Below are 13147 nucleotides of genomic sequence, written 5' to 3' on the forward strand. Positions count from 1 at the left end.
TAATGTTTTATCGTTTATAGGCTATTATTTGTGATGTGTTACCATCAGATAGTGCTGTGGCTGGGACATTGTGTGAGAGGTGAGAGCAGGTTTTCAAATTAGTTTAACGGCAGTCTTACAGTACTATCGCAGACACCAACAATCGAAAAAAAAAAAAGCTAATCGAATATCAGCTCCGATCATTGGCCGAGTCAAAACTCGGACTGGGCGTGCTTTTAATTGCGTGAACCTATTTTCCCGTTCGCAAGTGAGCTGCCGAGCCTTTCCTGAAAGTTAGCAAGCTTGTTAGCACTTAGAGCCTCTCCCCCCAGCATTAAAACTCATCAGTTAGAAAGTAGAAGGAAGTCTTGAGAGTTACTGTGACCGGCTAGCTAGCATGTTCCAGGCTGGCTAACTTGTGAGCAATTAGCAGTTGTCACCGACGGACGCTGCCAAGCTACAAGATGCAAACATTTCACAAAGGCACATGGATGAGTCTCACTGTGCCATTTTCTGGTTCGAGTTTCCTTCCCACAGAGAGTAAAGTGTGTGTGTATTTTTTTTTTTCCTCTCCCTCTTGTCTCTCCTTTTCCTTCTCCGTGTTTTGTTCCTCAGCAGTGTACAAAGTGGATGGCCTCTGTGAATTGAGGGGAGGTCTGACAGCGTGGAGAAGGTTGATTGATGGCTTATTGTGCAGCCGGACTCGGCTAGACCGAACTGGTTAGGTTGTGACCCTGTTTTAGCCCTGCGCCCTCTAATTTTCTTCCTTTTTTTATTCTTGCCTTCTTTTTCACTCCCTCTCTCCGCATCTACCTCCGTAACGCCAGCACACACTTGCTCAGATGCACACAGCACGTAAATACACATGTATGTTCAGACTATTAACACACTTCCTCTTTGTGCTTGCTTCTCCTCCACCCTCCCCCCCCCGCCCTTTGCCTCCTTTGCTGCACTAAACTCATCACTGTTGCCATCATTCATTCTCCCCTGTTTCCTTTCTTCCTTCCCCTGCCCACTTTGTTTTCTTTGTCACTGCTCCTTCAGGACAGGTTTTGTCCCATGAGTCAGTTCATCAGGTTTCATTTTACAGCCTCTATTCATTCAGCCTGAAACACTGGCCACTCTCAAGAAACTCTCCAACAAAACGACCCTAATAGACAAATCCAATGCCACTTTTGATTTTGCTGAATTTAAGGGCTCACCGCGCAGTTCTTGCCAGCTGGCGAAATCTACCCGCGACTACGATTCACCAAATTCACGAGACAAAGTTAGCCTAAACACGTCGAGGCTCACTTTTTTAAACTGTGGTTTAGCCTGTTTTTCGCCTACAATGATTTTCTGCTTCTATTCTCCACACAACCATAGTGATTTATGGTAATTATCCATCTTTGGGGTCATCCATCAACTGGTTGTTGCTAGGCGATGGGAGCAGATGTTGTTTAGTCGGAGGAAGCTCCACTGTCAGGGGCAATGCAGGTGAATTCAGAAGACGGCGTCTATGAAGAAAGGAAGAAACCTTTGTCGTTTAGTTAGCTTGTTAGCTCTTAGATGCATTCTTAAGATAAAAACAGAACCCCCACCTGTCAAGTCATTGTTACCCTTGATCGAAAAACTACTTAAATTATTAAAGATCCAAGCATAAAAGTGTAAAACTACAACACTATATTGAATATGGATATTAGTAACTTTAAACTCTAATGCAAATACTGCATAACAACAATCTTATGGATGATTAAGAAACTGACAATATTTGCTCTAAAAGAATCTGTTTAACAAATGACATCTGTCTGATGCAGCCTACATCGAATCAGCGCTTGGCATTGGTTGAGTAAATCTCACTCACATCATCTTTAATTAGCATTAGTAATGCTTTATCTGTACTTTGCCTGAAAACAAACCAGATGGTTTGAAATGTCTGTGCAGCACCAGAGCGGTGTTCGATCATAGGTTGTGTGGGGGGGGGGGGGGGTTGGCAGCAGAGTCGAGCAGAAAAAGGCTGGAATCCGCGGTGCCGATGATCTAATGGCTGTTTGTTTCATCTCAGAACAAGGAGGCACTGACAGTTCATGGAAAAGGTGATTTATAGACCACAGTCACTGTCATGGCGTGTCAAAACGGGCTCACGGGAGAACTGAACAAACGGGAAGAAATTGAAAGAAAGAAAGTGAGAGAGAAAAGGAACAAGAAGAAACCTGCTAAGCAAATCAAGAAACTGGAGATAATTTTCTTCAGAAAAAAAAAAATACAATAGCTGCAGTTCTCCAGATTTGCGTCTTTCTTTCTTACATCTCTGATCTACTCAGTGAGCTGCCATCATTTTGGTCTCTATGAATCACACGTACTGTACTCGCGGTGGCCTAATGAAGCTGAGCCAGAGGTAAAATGCAGTGCCTATGTGACCCATTTAAAAAGGCTATTAGCATAATATGAGTTCAAGTAATTGCAAATTACTCAGAACATATGGGAAAGCCCTCAGGGCTGTCAAAAAGTTTAGGAACAGGTAATTTAACTCAATTTATCGTCTATAAAGAATCCAAAGCAATGACACAAACTCTTTGCGGTAACAAAGAAAAAAAATTGAATGTTTTCGAGCACACGTAGCAGCCAGTATGACAAACAGACCACGCTGGCTGTTTTGTTTTCCCCAACCGGAAAGACTCGTGGAAGCTGAGAAGGTGGATTTGTACGACACACGAGCTATTAGAAGCCCCAGGGCTATTGTGCCATATGGTGGACTATTCCATGTGGGTTAGTAGAGGATGGGGGGGTGCTGTTAGGTAAGCTTTTACATGTCTGGTCAGGCAAGACGCGGGTTAAATTCTGGCTGATACATGGTATCTGTGGCAGCACTCACGTACATAGCTGCCTGCTGTGTTGGGAGGTGGCTGGTGATACAAACACACACTTGAATTTAAACCCTGCAAAGTTTCTAGTCACTACAAAGACAAAGACCTTGATTGATCTGAATAGTTCAGCTGACGGGGGTAAATTTTGGGGGGAATTTTGAATTTTTTACACAATGTAGGTCTAAAAATGACTTGCCTTATGGCAACTCTTCATGCAGGATTGGATACCACTTTAAAATACAGTACGATTCACAATTTGCAGTGTAATTCTAACTTCTATTTAAATGTCGGTACAGAGGAAGAAATAAAGATAATGGAGAATAAGGGAAGTAACAGGCATTTTGGAGGAAACGTGAAATAAATGATATATATTATTTATATTTTTAAAATACTGGATACCTTTGAACACACTACTGGGAAACAGGATAAAGCTATATATTCAGGTCCTTGTAATAAATATTAATTAAAAGATAATAAGGCCCTTATGCATATAAAAAAAATTGTTTTTAGAAACATTTCAAACACATTCATTGAGTTTAAAGTTCACCCAAAAATGAAAATTCAGTCACTTTCTACTCAACCCTGTGCCAATGGAAAATCAGGTGAAATTTTGTAGTCCACAAAACATTTCTGGACAGCCAAACAGCATAGCAACATTACCCAAGACAATTCAAGTAGATGGGGAATTGTAAAAATAAAAAGGTAATCAAAATAACTTTAAATGTCTACTTATGTATGTTTATACTTACACCTTTTATTAAGCCACAACAAAATGCCAGGTCGTTACTCTCTTGAACCCCATAAGTACTTTATTAGTACACGATTCATATAGCGATGTTTCTCTGTTAATCACAGGCTGTGTTATGAAGGCTTGCCCAGACCTGTAAGAAAGGCTGTGTTGGTCTGGTACTAGTCTTGAGGCTGAGAGGAGACTGTCTGCCTCGCTGTGTGTCGTCCACAGACTAGTCCAAAGAGAGTGTCAGGTCCTATGAAACCACAGCCGCAACTATTCCAGAGAGAAAAAAAGAGCAAGAATGAAGAGGACGGGGGAGAGCAGAGAGAGACAGAGATTGCCTGACATACTAAGCATTACCATAATTGGCTTTTCTACATGATAGGACAGAGGAAATAATAATGTCATTTTATTTACAGCCTTCTCTCTGCTGAAACACACACACACTCATGCACGTCGCACAGGTCAATGACACACACTGATCAGGCCTGTCCAAAGCCATCAGAGGTGAGTGGCAGGGAATAGAGGGGCCGGTGACAAAGCGAAACGGGAGAGAGAAATAAGACTGCCACGCCAGAGCTCCCATTTTGAAGGGCCGCTAAACGGTGTGAGGGAGCCTTCGGCGGCCGCGCCGCTCTGAAGGCAGCGCTCGGCCACGCAGGGTAAATCAGCAGGGTGAAAGCTGGCGGAATTGGACATTAGCACTGCAAATGAGAGTCAGGATTGCCCTCTTCTCCGAGACAACATGAATAAATGAAGAAGGTTTAGAGGGGAAAGTGTGTGTTTGGTGTGTGTGGGCTGAGAAGGGGGGAGAGGGGGGAGTTGTGTTGATTGTGCCAGTCCCATGTCATACTCGAGTTATCCCATCCTGTCTCATGTTATCTCTTAGCGCCGGTCAGGATGTCTGACACCAGCTGAGGGTCGTCGGATTTGTCACTACAATAAAAACATTTTGTAATATTTTGTGCTATTGGGCAGACTTCATGGAACTTTGAGTTAAATATGAAATCAGGATTCTTTGTTTTAATCCAGCAGTGGAACAGCTGTTGTGAACTTTTGCGCAAAGTTCGGGCTATGTTTTGTGTAAAACTTTTCTTACTAGTGCTGACTTTTGCCCTCGAAACCAGGAGGGTAGTGTTTTTTTATGCCTTACTTAGACAAAAATAAATGTAACTATGGAATTGAATACATATAGAAACTATGAATATAGAGACTATGAATGACTTTTTAACTTTTTGTTTGCCACTGACCCCCTAAAAACTAGAAAACACTTTCTTGATTGTGCTGTCCAACATAATGCGATTCACAATGTGACCCCAATAGTCATTAAAATATGCTTAAAACTAAAATTGCACTAAAACATACTTGAATCGCATTTTGTTAGCAAACAAATATTTTTATGGAAGCACAGAGAAGAATGAATAAATAAATGTGGTCTTCCTGCAAAAATAAAGGATAAATAAATGGTGGTAACCTCTTCACCCTTTTTTTTTTTTTTTTAGTCTGAAATCTGTACTGCTCTCACACATCCAATTTTAACGTTTTTGTAGAAGAAACGATGCGTATGCCATGACTACAGCCGTTGTGACAGTCTCAGGCAATTCAAAATAAATCGGGAAATCAACATCGGACTGTACATTTCAGTGAGGATATTCACCATTATATTGATACGCCATTATCCTGATATTAAAACACCGCGATTAACTTGTTTGGAGTGTCTTTTATTGTCATCGGCATTAAAATCTTTTCTAGTCCCATCCCTAGTGGAAGATAATAGAGATATTGAAGAATAAAAGAACATAAATCCTTCATTCATTTGATTAAAGAAGCCAAACTCTTCAGATGTTACATGTCTTAACAAAAGCAGCCGCACATTAACTTCGATCAAACATGGCTCAGTCTTAAATTGGCGATGAGACGTTACGCGTTTGTTGGTAGCCAGGAAAGAGTTTTCTCAGCTGTTTGCTCAGCTCAGTCGCATTTTCGCGAAAAGCACATAAAGCAAGGTGTGTGTGTGTGTGTGTGAGAGAGAGAGAGAGAGAAAGAGAGAGAGCATGGGGGGATGTCCTACTGTGGTGTCACCTGTCTGCAGCAGGAAATCCTGGACTCTGGGCACAACAATAGTGACAGGCTCCTCTCCAAACGCAGATGGCTTCGCTTTCCCCCCCTGCCAGCCACATTGCATCCCCGCATGCACCTGACACACTGTGACACTTGACACACACACACACACACACAGACACACAAGTGATCAGCCACACCTATCTTACACACCTACAAACTGGCGCACATTGTAAAAATGTTGATGCGTTCTCCCTCCTGATATCTCTGACTTAGTTTGTTGGATGCTGTTTAACTTGGTTCCCTGTCATGTTCTGTGAGATAGGCGCGCACACACACACACACACGCCGATGCACACACACCTCTTGTTCGCTGGCCTAAACACATCTTTTCTCCTCTCTTTTCAAAACTTCCCCTCTTCTCCCTATCCTCCCTGACAGCACAAAGTGGGCTTACGTTTTTGACTGACAACCACAACAGACACCTCTCCCCCACTCCTCCCCCTCCACCCCCATTTTAATCCCCTCCCTATCCCTCTCTCCCTCCCTCTCCTCTTCCTCTTTTGTTCTGAGTGACGCTCGAAAGCCGCCGTGTCAGCATCTTTTCCATCTCTGATTGCCTTATTAGCCGGCGGTGGCACCCGCAGCTTTTCTGACACAGATGGTGAAGGAGGAGGCTCGAGCAAGGGGGAGAAAAAAAATGGCTGACTTGTGTTTGTTGTTGTTGCTTTCCCCTCCCACCTCTTCTCAGGCTTGTTTGCGTGGACACTGACACCTCGGGCTGACACTGACACACTCCTGACACTGATGCCTGTCAAGGCAACATACGGAGGATGGCAGGGAAAGACTAGAATTTAGTGTTAGTGTGCTTTCCGTGTATGAATGTGTGTGTGTGTGTGTGTTTGTACTGCTGTCAGGTTTCTCTCACTTTGTCAGCTAAGCTGCTTTGTCTTAGCTACTCTGACCACATTGACTTTGAATAGGTTCAGTTTTGCATTTATTTCAATGCAGTGGGCTGCATCTTGATTGGAAGAACGAGACAGGTTGAAAGAAAGCAGTGCAGCTGCATTTGCAAAAGGTTAAAATCTACAAATTTAGTAACTAACTCAAGTGAATGATTTCACCAAAGCCTGTATAAAATTAAGAGCTTACAGTAAGGAGCAAAACCAGCACAGGAATAATTTTATAAGAAAGGTTGTACATGGAGCATGTTTTCTCTCTCTCGCTCACATACACCTTCATACACATGCAAGGCAGAGAGTTGCAGCTGTTGGACCTCCAGCTTTTCCCAGGCAGCAGTAACTGGCACCTCACAAACATCAGGTATTATGTCCATTCCGATTATGGGATAGAGAGCTACATGCTGTTTGAAGCTGACAGCACATCTGCCTCCTCACTGGAGACTGATTCTGGCACCTCAGACAAGCATCTTACGAGGAATGGATTGGGGGAACTGCCTTAGCATATTTAACCCTCTATTTCTACCTCTCCCTGCCTCTCTGTAGAATTTCTGTTTTCAGGGTCATATGTAGTCATTAGTCTGCTGTTGTAGGAAAGGATTCCTTTTCAGTTCCTTAAATTATTTATCATTATCATCTGGAGATTAAAGAGAATAATAATGCAGATTTTTTTAATTTTGTGAAACAAATGAAAATCGTAGAGAGTGGGCAGCCATTTTCCATTGATACTATAAATCTCTCTCTGGTCTTTTTTAAAATGGCACACTTGAAGCTGTGAGTACTCAGGGAGCATAGGCAGTAACAACACAGCTTGTCATGTCCACTGGCCGTTTCCTAGCATCACGCTGTGAGGACTTCCACAGCCGATGCCAAGTTGACTCCAGCCAACCATGGCTTGGCAAGGCTGAAGCAACTGGCATCTTCCTCCACTATCTCTTACTTGTGAATCTATAGTATGTGTGGCATGTTGGAGGAGTAGAGCAAATGATAGTCAGGAATAGATTTTTTGTTGCTATAGAGCAGCAAAATAGTCAATGAAATACTCTGGCATTTCAATTTGCTGATAAAGATTTTATTTTTATATTAAATGAATATGCTAAAATATGCGTATGCAGTAAATTCATCTTACTAATCCTACTAACATCAAAGAGAGTCTTCACCACTGCAATCAATGTGGCATATTTTCCTTTTTCCTGATTTCTTTTCAGTTGTGAAGTGACAAAACTGTCTTCAGTTCTACTGTAAAGTAGCAGATCTCACCACATGATTAAAAAGTATTGTCTACTCTGAGAATTTGCTCTCTGTGTAATTTAAAATTTTGCTTGTTTTTTAGTTTTTAAACTAAGGAGAAACATTTCTGTGGCTCATCTTTGCTCTCTACCCTTGCTGAGCTGTAGTGTTCGATAGCTTCATTAGGCAGTGCAGTGAAGAGGACTATCTGTCATTGTCAAGATATGGCTATTTGCCACTTTATTATCACAAACGTGTGTCCTCTGTTGGGACTATTGACAAAATCTCTTTAGGATTATTGCACATACTGCCTTCTTGGAGTAAGGGTGGTGGGTGCATAATTGGTTTCATACAAATATAAATATATATATGTATATATATAAAAAGTATCTAATGTCACTTTCCCTCTTTTTTGTGTTCCAGCTTATGGACCTGAGGATGAATTTAAAGTGGATAAAAATGATGAAGAGGAACATCTGCAAGATGATGGCCTTTCCCTGGATGGTCAAGATGCAGACTATCTTTTCAATGATGACGAGGACGCAAGAGATCATTACAGCTGCCAAAACTCTCCACTCAGCAATGGCACTAACCCAGACGCTGGGTATGCCTCTCCGCTCAGCACCACCAGTGATCAACTGGTGGATCTTAAAACCACATCCTCCTCCAGTGATCAGGACAAGGTAAAGGAGAAGCTAGGAGAGACAGCAGAGTCCATCAATGGAGTCTCGTTACAGGACAGTCTGGCACAAATGAAAGCCGTCTATGCAAACCTGATCTCTGATGCCTCCTGGTCCAGCATTGCTATGGATATGCTTAAAAGCAAACAAGGGAACAATTATGCATCTAGCAATGGAAATGGGAGCAATCACAAAGGGAGCAATGGATTCCTGAACAGTCACAGCCCAGTTAGCATCCATTTGAAGAGCAGATGTAGCACTAGCAATGCCTCAGCCACTACTAATATTACCACCAGCAGTACCACCACCAGAACAGTGTCAAGCAACAGCAACAGTGGCACCAGTGTAAGCTCTGGCAACACAGGAGGATTAGCCTATGACTGGCACCAGGCAGCGTTGGCCAAAACCCTACAGCATACCCCATACCAACTTCTTCCTGAGCCAAGTCTTTTTAGCACCGTGCAGCTTTACAGGCAAAATAATAAGCTCTATGGCCCTGTGTTTACAGGTGCCAGCAAGTTCAGGTGCAAGGACTGTAGTGCAGCCTATGACACTTTGGTTGGCCTGACTGTGCATATGAATGAGACGGGCCACTACCGAGATGACAATAAAGATACCGAGGATGACCGAAGCAAGAAGTGGTCCAAGCCCCGTAAGCGTTCTCTGATGGAGATGGAGGGCAAAGAAGATGCCCAGAAAGTTCTTAAATGCATGTACTGCGGCCACTCCTTTGAATCCTTGCAAGACCTCAGTGTTCACATGATCAAAACAAAACACTATCAGAAAGTGCCTCTAAAAGAACCAATGCCAGCCCTCACCTCAAAGTTGGTACCCCCAACCAAAAAAAGAGCATTTCAAGACTTAATGTCCCCAAGCTCGCCAGAGTCGGTCTCATCTGGTATACTCCTGGGAGAGTCTCCTAAAGACCAAAAAGTGGCCAATCCTTATGTTACTCCAAACAATCGTTACGGTTACCAAAATGGTGCCAGTTACACTTGGCAGTTTGAGGCACGCAAGGCACAAATTCTCAAGTGCATGGAATGTGGCAGTTCACATGACACCTTGCAACAACTGACAGCCCATATGATGGTCACAGGGCACTTTCTTAAAGTAACCAACTCAGCCTCTAAAAAGGGTAAACAGTTGGTTTTTGATCCTGTTGTAGAGGAGAAAATTCAGTCAATTCCTCTGCCACCAACTACTACACGACTCCCAGCACCCAATGGGAAGTCACAGCCTGGCTCCCCGTTGCAACCCGCCAGTCCTGATGAGGAAGATGAAGAAATGAAAGATGAAAAGGCAGAGGAAGAAAAAACAGAAGCTGGGGAACCAGAGAAAAAAATAAAGGAGGAGAAAGAGGACCCTCCTGAAAAAGCTGAAAAACGAAAGGCCAGGTCTTATCAATATCTAAGAGAAGAGGACTTGGAAGAGGCACCCAAAGGTGGTTTGGACATCCTAAAGTCTTTAGAGAATACAGTTTCAAGTGCAATCAGCAAAGCCCAAACTGGCACGCCAACCTGGGGTGGATACCCCAGTATTCATGCTGCTTATCAGCTTCATGGATCCTTGAAGTCTACCTTGCCTTCATGTGCACAGGTTCAACCATTGTTCAGCAGCAACAGTTTGAAGGTACTGTCCTCTGATTTAGGCACTTTGGTCCATTCGCCAAATAGCCCTTCTCCACCTCCAAGTCACAAGAGCAATGTGCTGGCCATGGAGGAGCTGGTTGAGAAAGTGACTGGGAAAACTTCAATAAAGAGTGAAAAAGAGGAAAAACCTGCAGAGAATAAGTGCAGGTCTGCAAAGTCCCCATTGCCAAATCCTAAAGAGAAACGGGCCTCACCGAAGCCAGAAAACCTCTCAAAGGCGGTAAAACATGCTGCAGTGGAAGCTCAAACTGTTTTGAGAAGTAAAGAAGGAGAGCAGACAGAGAGCAAGGTAGAGTCACAGATAAAGAGTGAAGTTGATTCACCAAAAAGGCCGGTAAGCAATGGTTGCAATAACCTGAGCATCATCACAGATCACTCACCTGAACAACCACTTGTCAACCCCCTCAGTGCTTTGCAGTCTATCATGAACAACCACTTGGGAAAAGCTGCAAAGGTGACCACCCCATTCACAGACCCCTTTGCAATGCTTTATAAGATCAACAGCAACTCTGCCCAGATGAAGTCGGCCGAGCCTGTGATTCCAGACAGCGGTGATGATGATCAGCCGATGGACTTGACTAAATCCAAAAACGCCAATGGAAGTACACCTAAGGGTATTTCTACGGCAAACAACAATGACAATAGCAAACAGGTTTTCAAAAGTTTCTCACAGTCTTCATCTCCTCCTCTACGGGAGAATGCTTTGATGGATATTTCCGACATGGTTAAAAATCTGACTGGCCGTTTGACGCCAAAGTCTACGACCCCTTCTTCCATATCTGAAAAATCAGACATGGATGGCTGTACTTTTGAGGACAGCTTGGAGGAGCTGTCTCCCATCCAAAGACGGAAAGGCAGACAGTCGAACTGGAATCCCCAGCACCTCCTGATACTCCAAGCCCAGTTTGCCTCCAGTCTTAGGGAGACTCCTGATGGGAAGTTTATGATTGCTGACTTGGGACCCCAGGAACGGGTCCACATCTGTAAATTCACTGGTCTCTCCATGACTACTATCTCACATTGGCTGGCCAATGTAAAATACCAATTAAAGCGGACAGGGAGCACAAAATTCCTCAAAAATATTGACTCTGGCCAACCTCTGTTTTTGTGCAGTGACTGTGCTTCCCAGTTCAGGACTCCCTCCTCCTACATTCACCATTTGGAGTCGCACCTTGGGTTTACCCTGAAGGACCTCTCAAATCTTTCCATAGATTTAATAGATCAGCAAGCAGTGAGCAGAATAGAGGACAAGACTTTCTCTGGACTTACAGAAGAAGACACTGGCTCAGTGTATCAGTGCAAACTGTGTAACCGGACATTTATGAGCAAACATGCAATCAAATTGCACCTTTGCAAAACACATGGAAAGTCACCAGAGGACCATCTTATCTTTGTGAAAGAGTTGGACAAACAATGAAGTTAAAAGCTGATAGCATGACAGATTACTGTTGCACTATTATTCTAAGCTACAATCTGTCATAACAGATAGTGCCACAACTGTATTAAGCATTGTTATGACACATATTGTAATGAAAAACATGGTAGCTTTAATACCACATACTGTAATTATTCAGTTACCCATAAATGACAGGGCCTTGCATTGCAGAGGCTCAAAGCTGCGTTGTAAAAGTTGAGTTTTTGGTGACATAATCGTACCAAATTGGTGCAGCAGCCATGGCACTATGTAGTCACTGACTGATTGTTGCTTTCCTAATGCACTGCATCTTATCTGAGCCTTTGGGAAATGTCCATCTGTTGTTTTAAAACTGGACCATGCTCTTATTTTGATCACTGTTTTTGAATGATTTTTTTTAAAAAGATAAATATATTTCAACACAACTTGCATATTATTTATGGACAGTCTGTGCATGTTTCTATGTAAAACAGTGAGCATATTGTGTCTAATGAAATTTCAACCACGATGAGAAAACTAATCCCTGTTCAACAAATTGTGGATATAGATGTTTATATGAAGGTATATGGTTATAAAAGTAGCCATGTGAACGATGATGTTAAGATAATTTCAGCACTTTAAGGAAGTGTAAATTGATGAAGAATTGTAGGGTTAAAAATGACAACACATCACCCTTTACAGTTTTTATTCCCTTGATCAAAATGGAAATTTAGGTGACTAACTATTATATTGTTTTTGTATTTGCCATTAAATCACAGAAATTCTTACAAACTGTTATTTGTTTCTCTAGTAACATAAGTTCCTGGTTGTTTCAACATGTACAGTATTTGCGTTAGTAGGCTACCAATTTTATTATTGTGAAGCTGCAGTTGTAAAATTAATGAAGTTTAAAACTTATTGTATGAATAATCAGCAAGTATGTATACATGTATGTCAGCATATCTTGCTCTTTACAGTTCAACATTATTTGTACTGTGTGCATTTTTATAATGTTATTTTCTAGACAAATACGGGGGAAAATGTAAAAAACTACAGAATATTGTCAGACCACAACGTCCTTTTTCAGTGAAGAGTAGGTCCTTTAATGTGGTTTACATAAAATGACAGAACTTTACTGGCATCGGCTCCGATGCATGGTACTGTACATAACATTGAGAATAAATAAATTGTCACCCAATGAATAGATTTCCAGGTTTTATCATTGACTTAATATTCAGAATGGCATTCTTTTATCCTCAGTTGTAAAATAAACTCCATGTCCTGGATTGAACTGGTGTTTGTTTGAGTGATTTTGGGAGAGTGTGAAATAGTGTCAGACTGTATGATGACAGAACTTGAAAGACATATTCAGTTAACTCTTGTCAATATTGCTTCAATTTTTTTTGTTCTGTTGTCTCTGATTAAATGTCCATTTGCAGGTTTTATGAATGTTTTCATTCCTGATTTAACAGACAGTATATCTCCTACATTTAAAGATTTTATGACAACTTATCTGACATTTTCTCAAATATATATTTAAGTTTAAGGTGCTCAAAAAATATATTTCCATAACTGATTAAACAAGATGTCCTCAGAGGGAAATAAGGTCCCCAGAAT

General features: G+C 42.0%; 1 protein-coding gene across 1 annotated transcript in view; it reads left to right on the forward strand.

The window, feature by feature from the left end:
- The window catches only part of tshz1 (teashirt zinc finger homeobox 1), a 31176-nt gene extending 18355 nt beyond the window's left edge, over positions 1–12821 (forward strand). Inside the window, exon 3 of the mRNA XM_030412379.1 lies at positions 8232–12821. Coding sequence (XP_030268239.1) covers positions 8232–11554 — 3323 coding nt within the window. The 3' untranslated portion in view covers positions 11555–12821. The remainder of the gene's footprint in view (positions 1–8231) is intronic.
- The last annotated feature ends 326 nt before the right edge of the window (positions 12822–13147 follow it).

The sequence above is a fragment of the Sparus aurata genome, chromosome 3, assembly GCF_900880675.1.
Source record: "Sparus aurata chromosome 3, fSpaAur1.1, whole genome shotgun sequence".
Taxonomy (NCBI): Eukaryota; Metazoa; Chordata; class Actinopteri; order Spariformes; family Sparidae; genus Sparus; species Sparus aurata.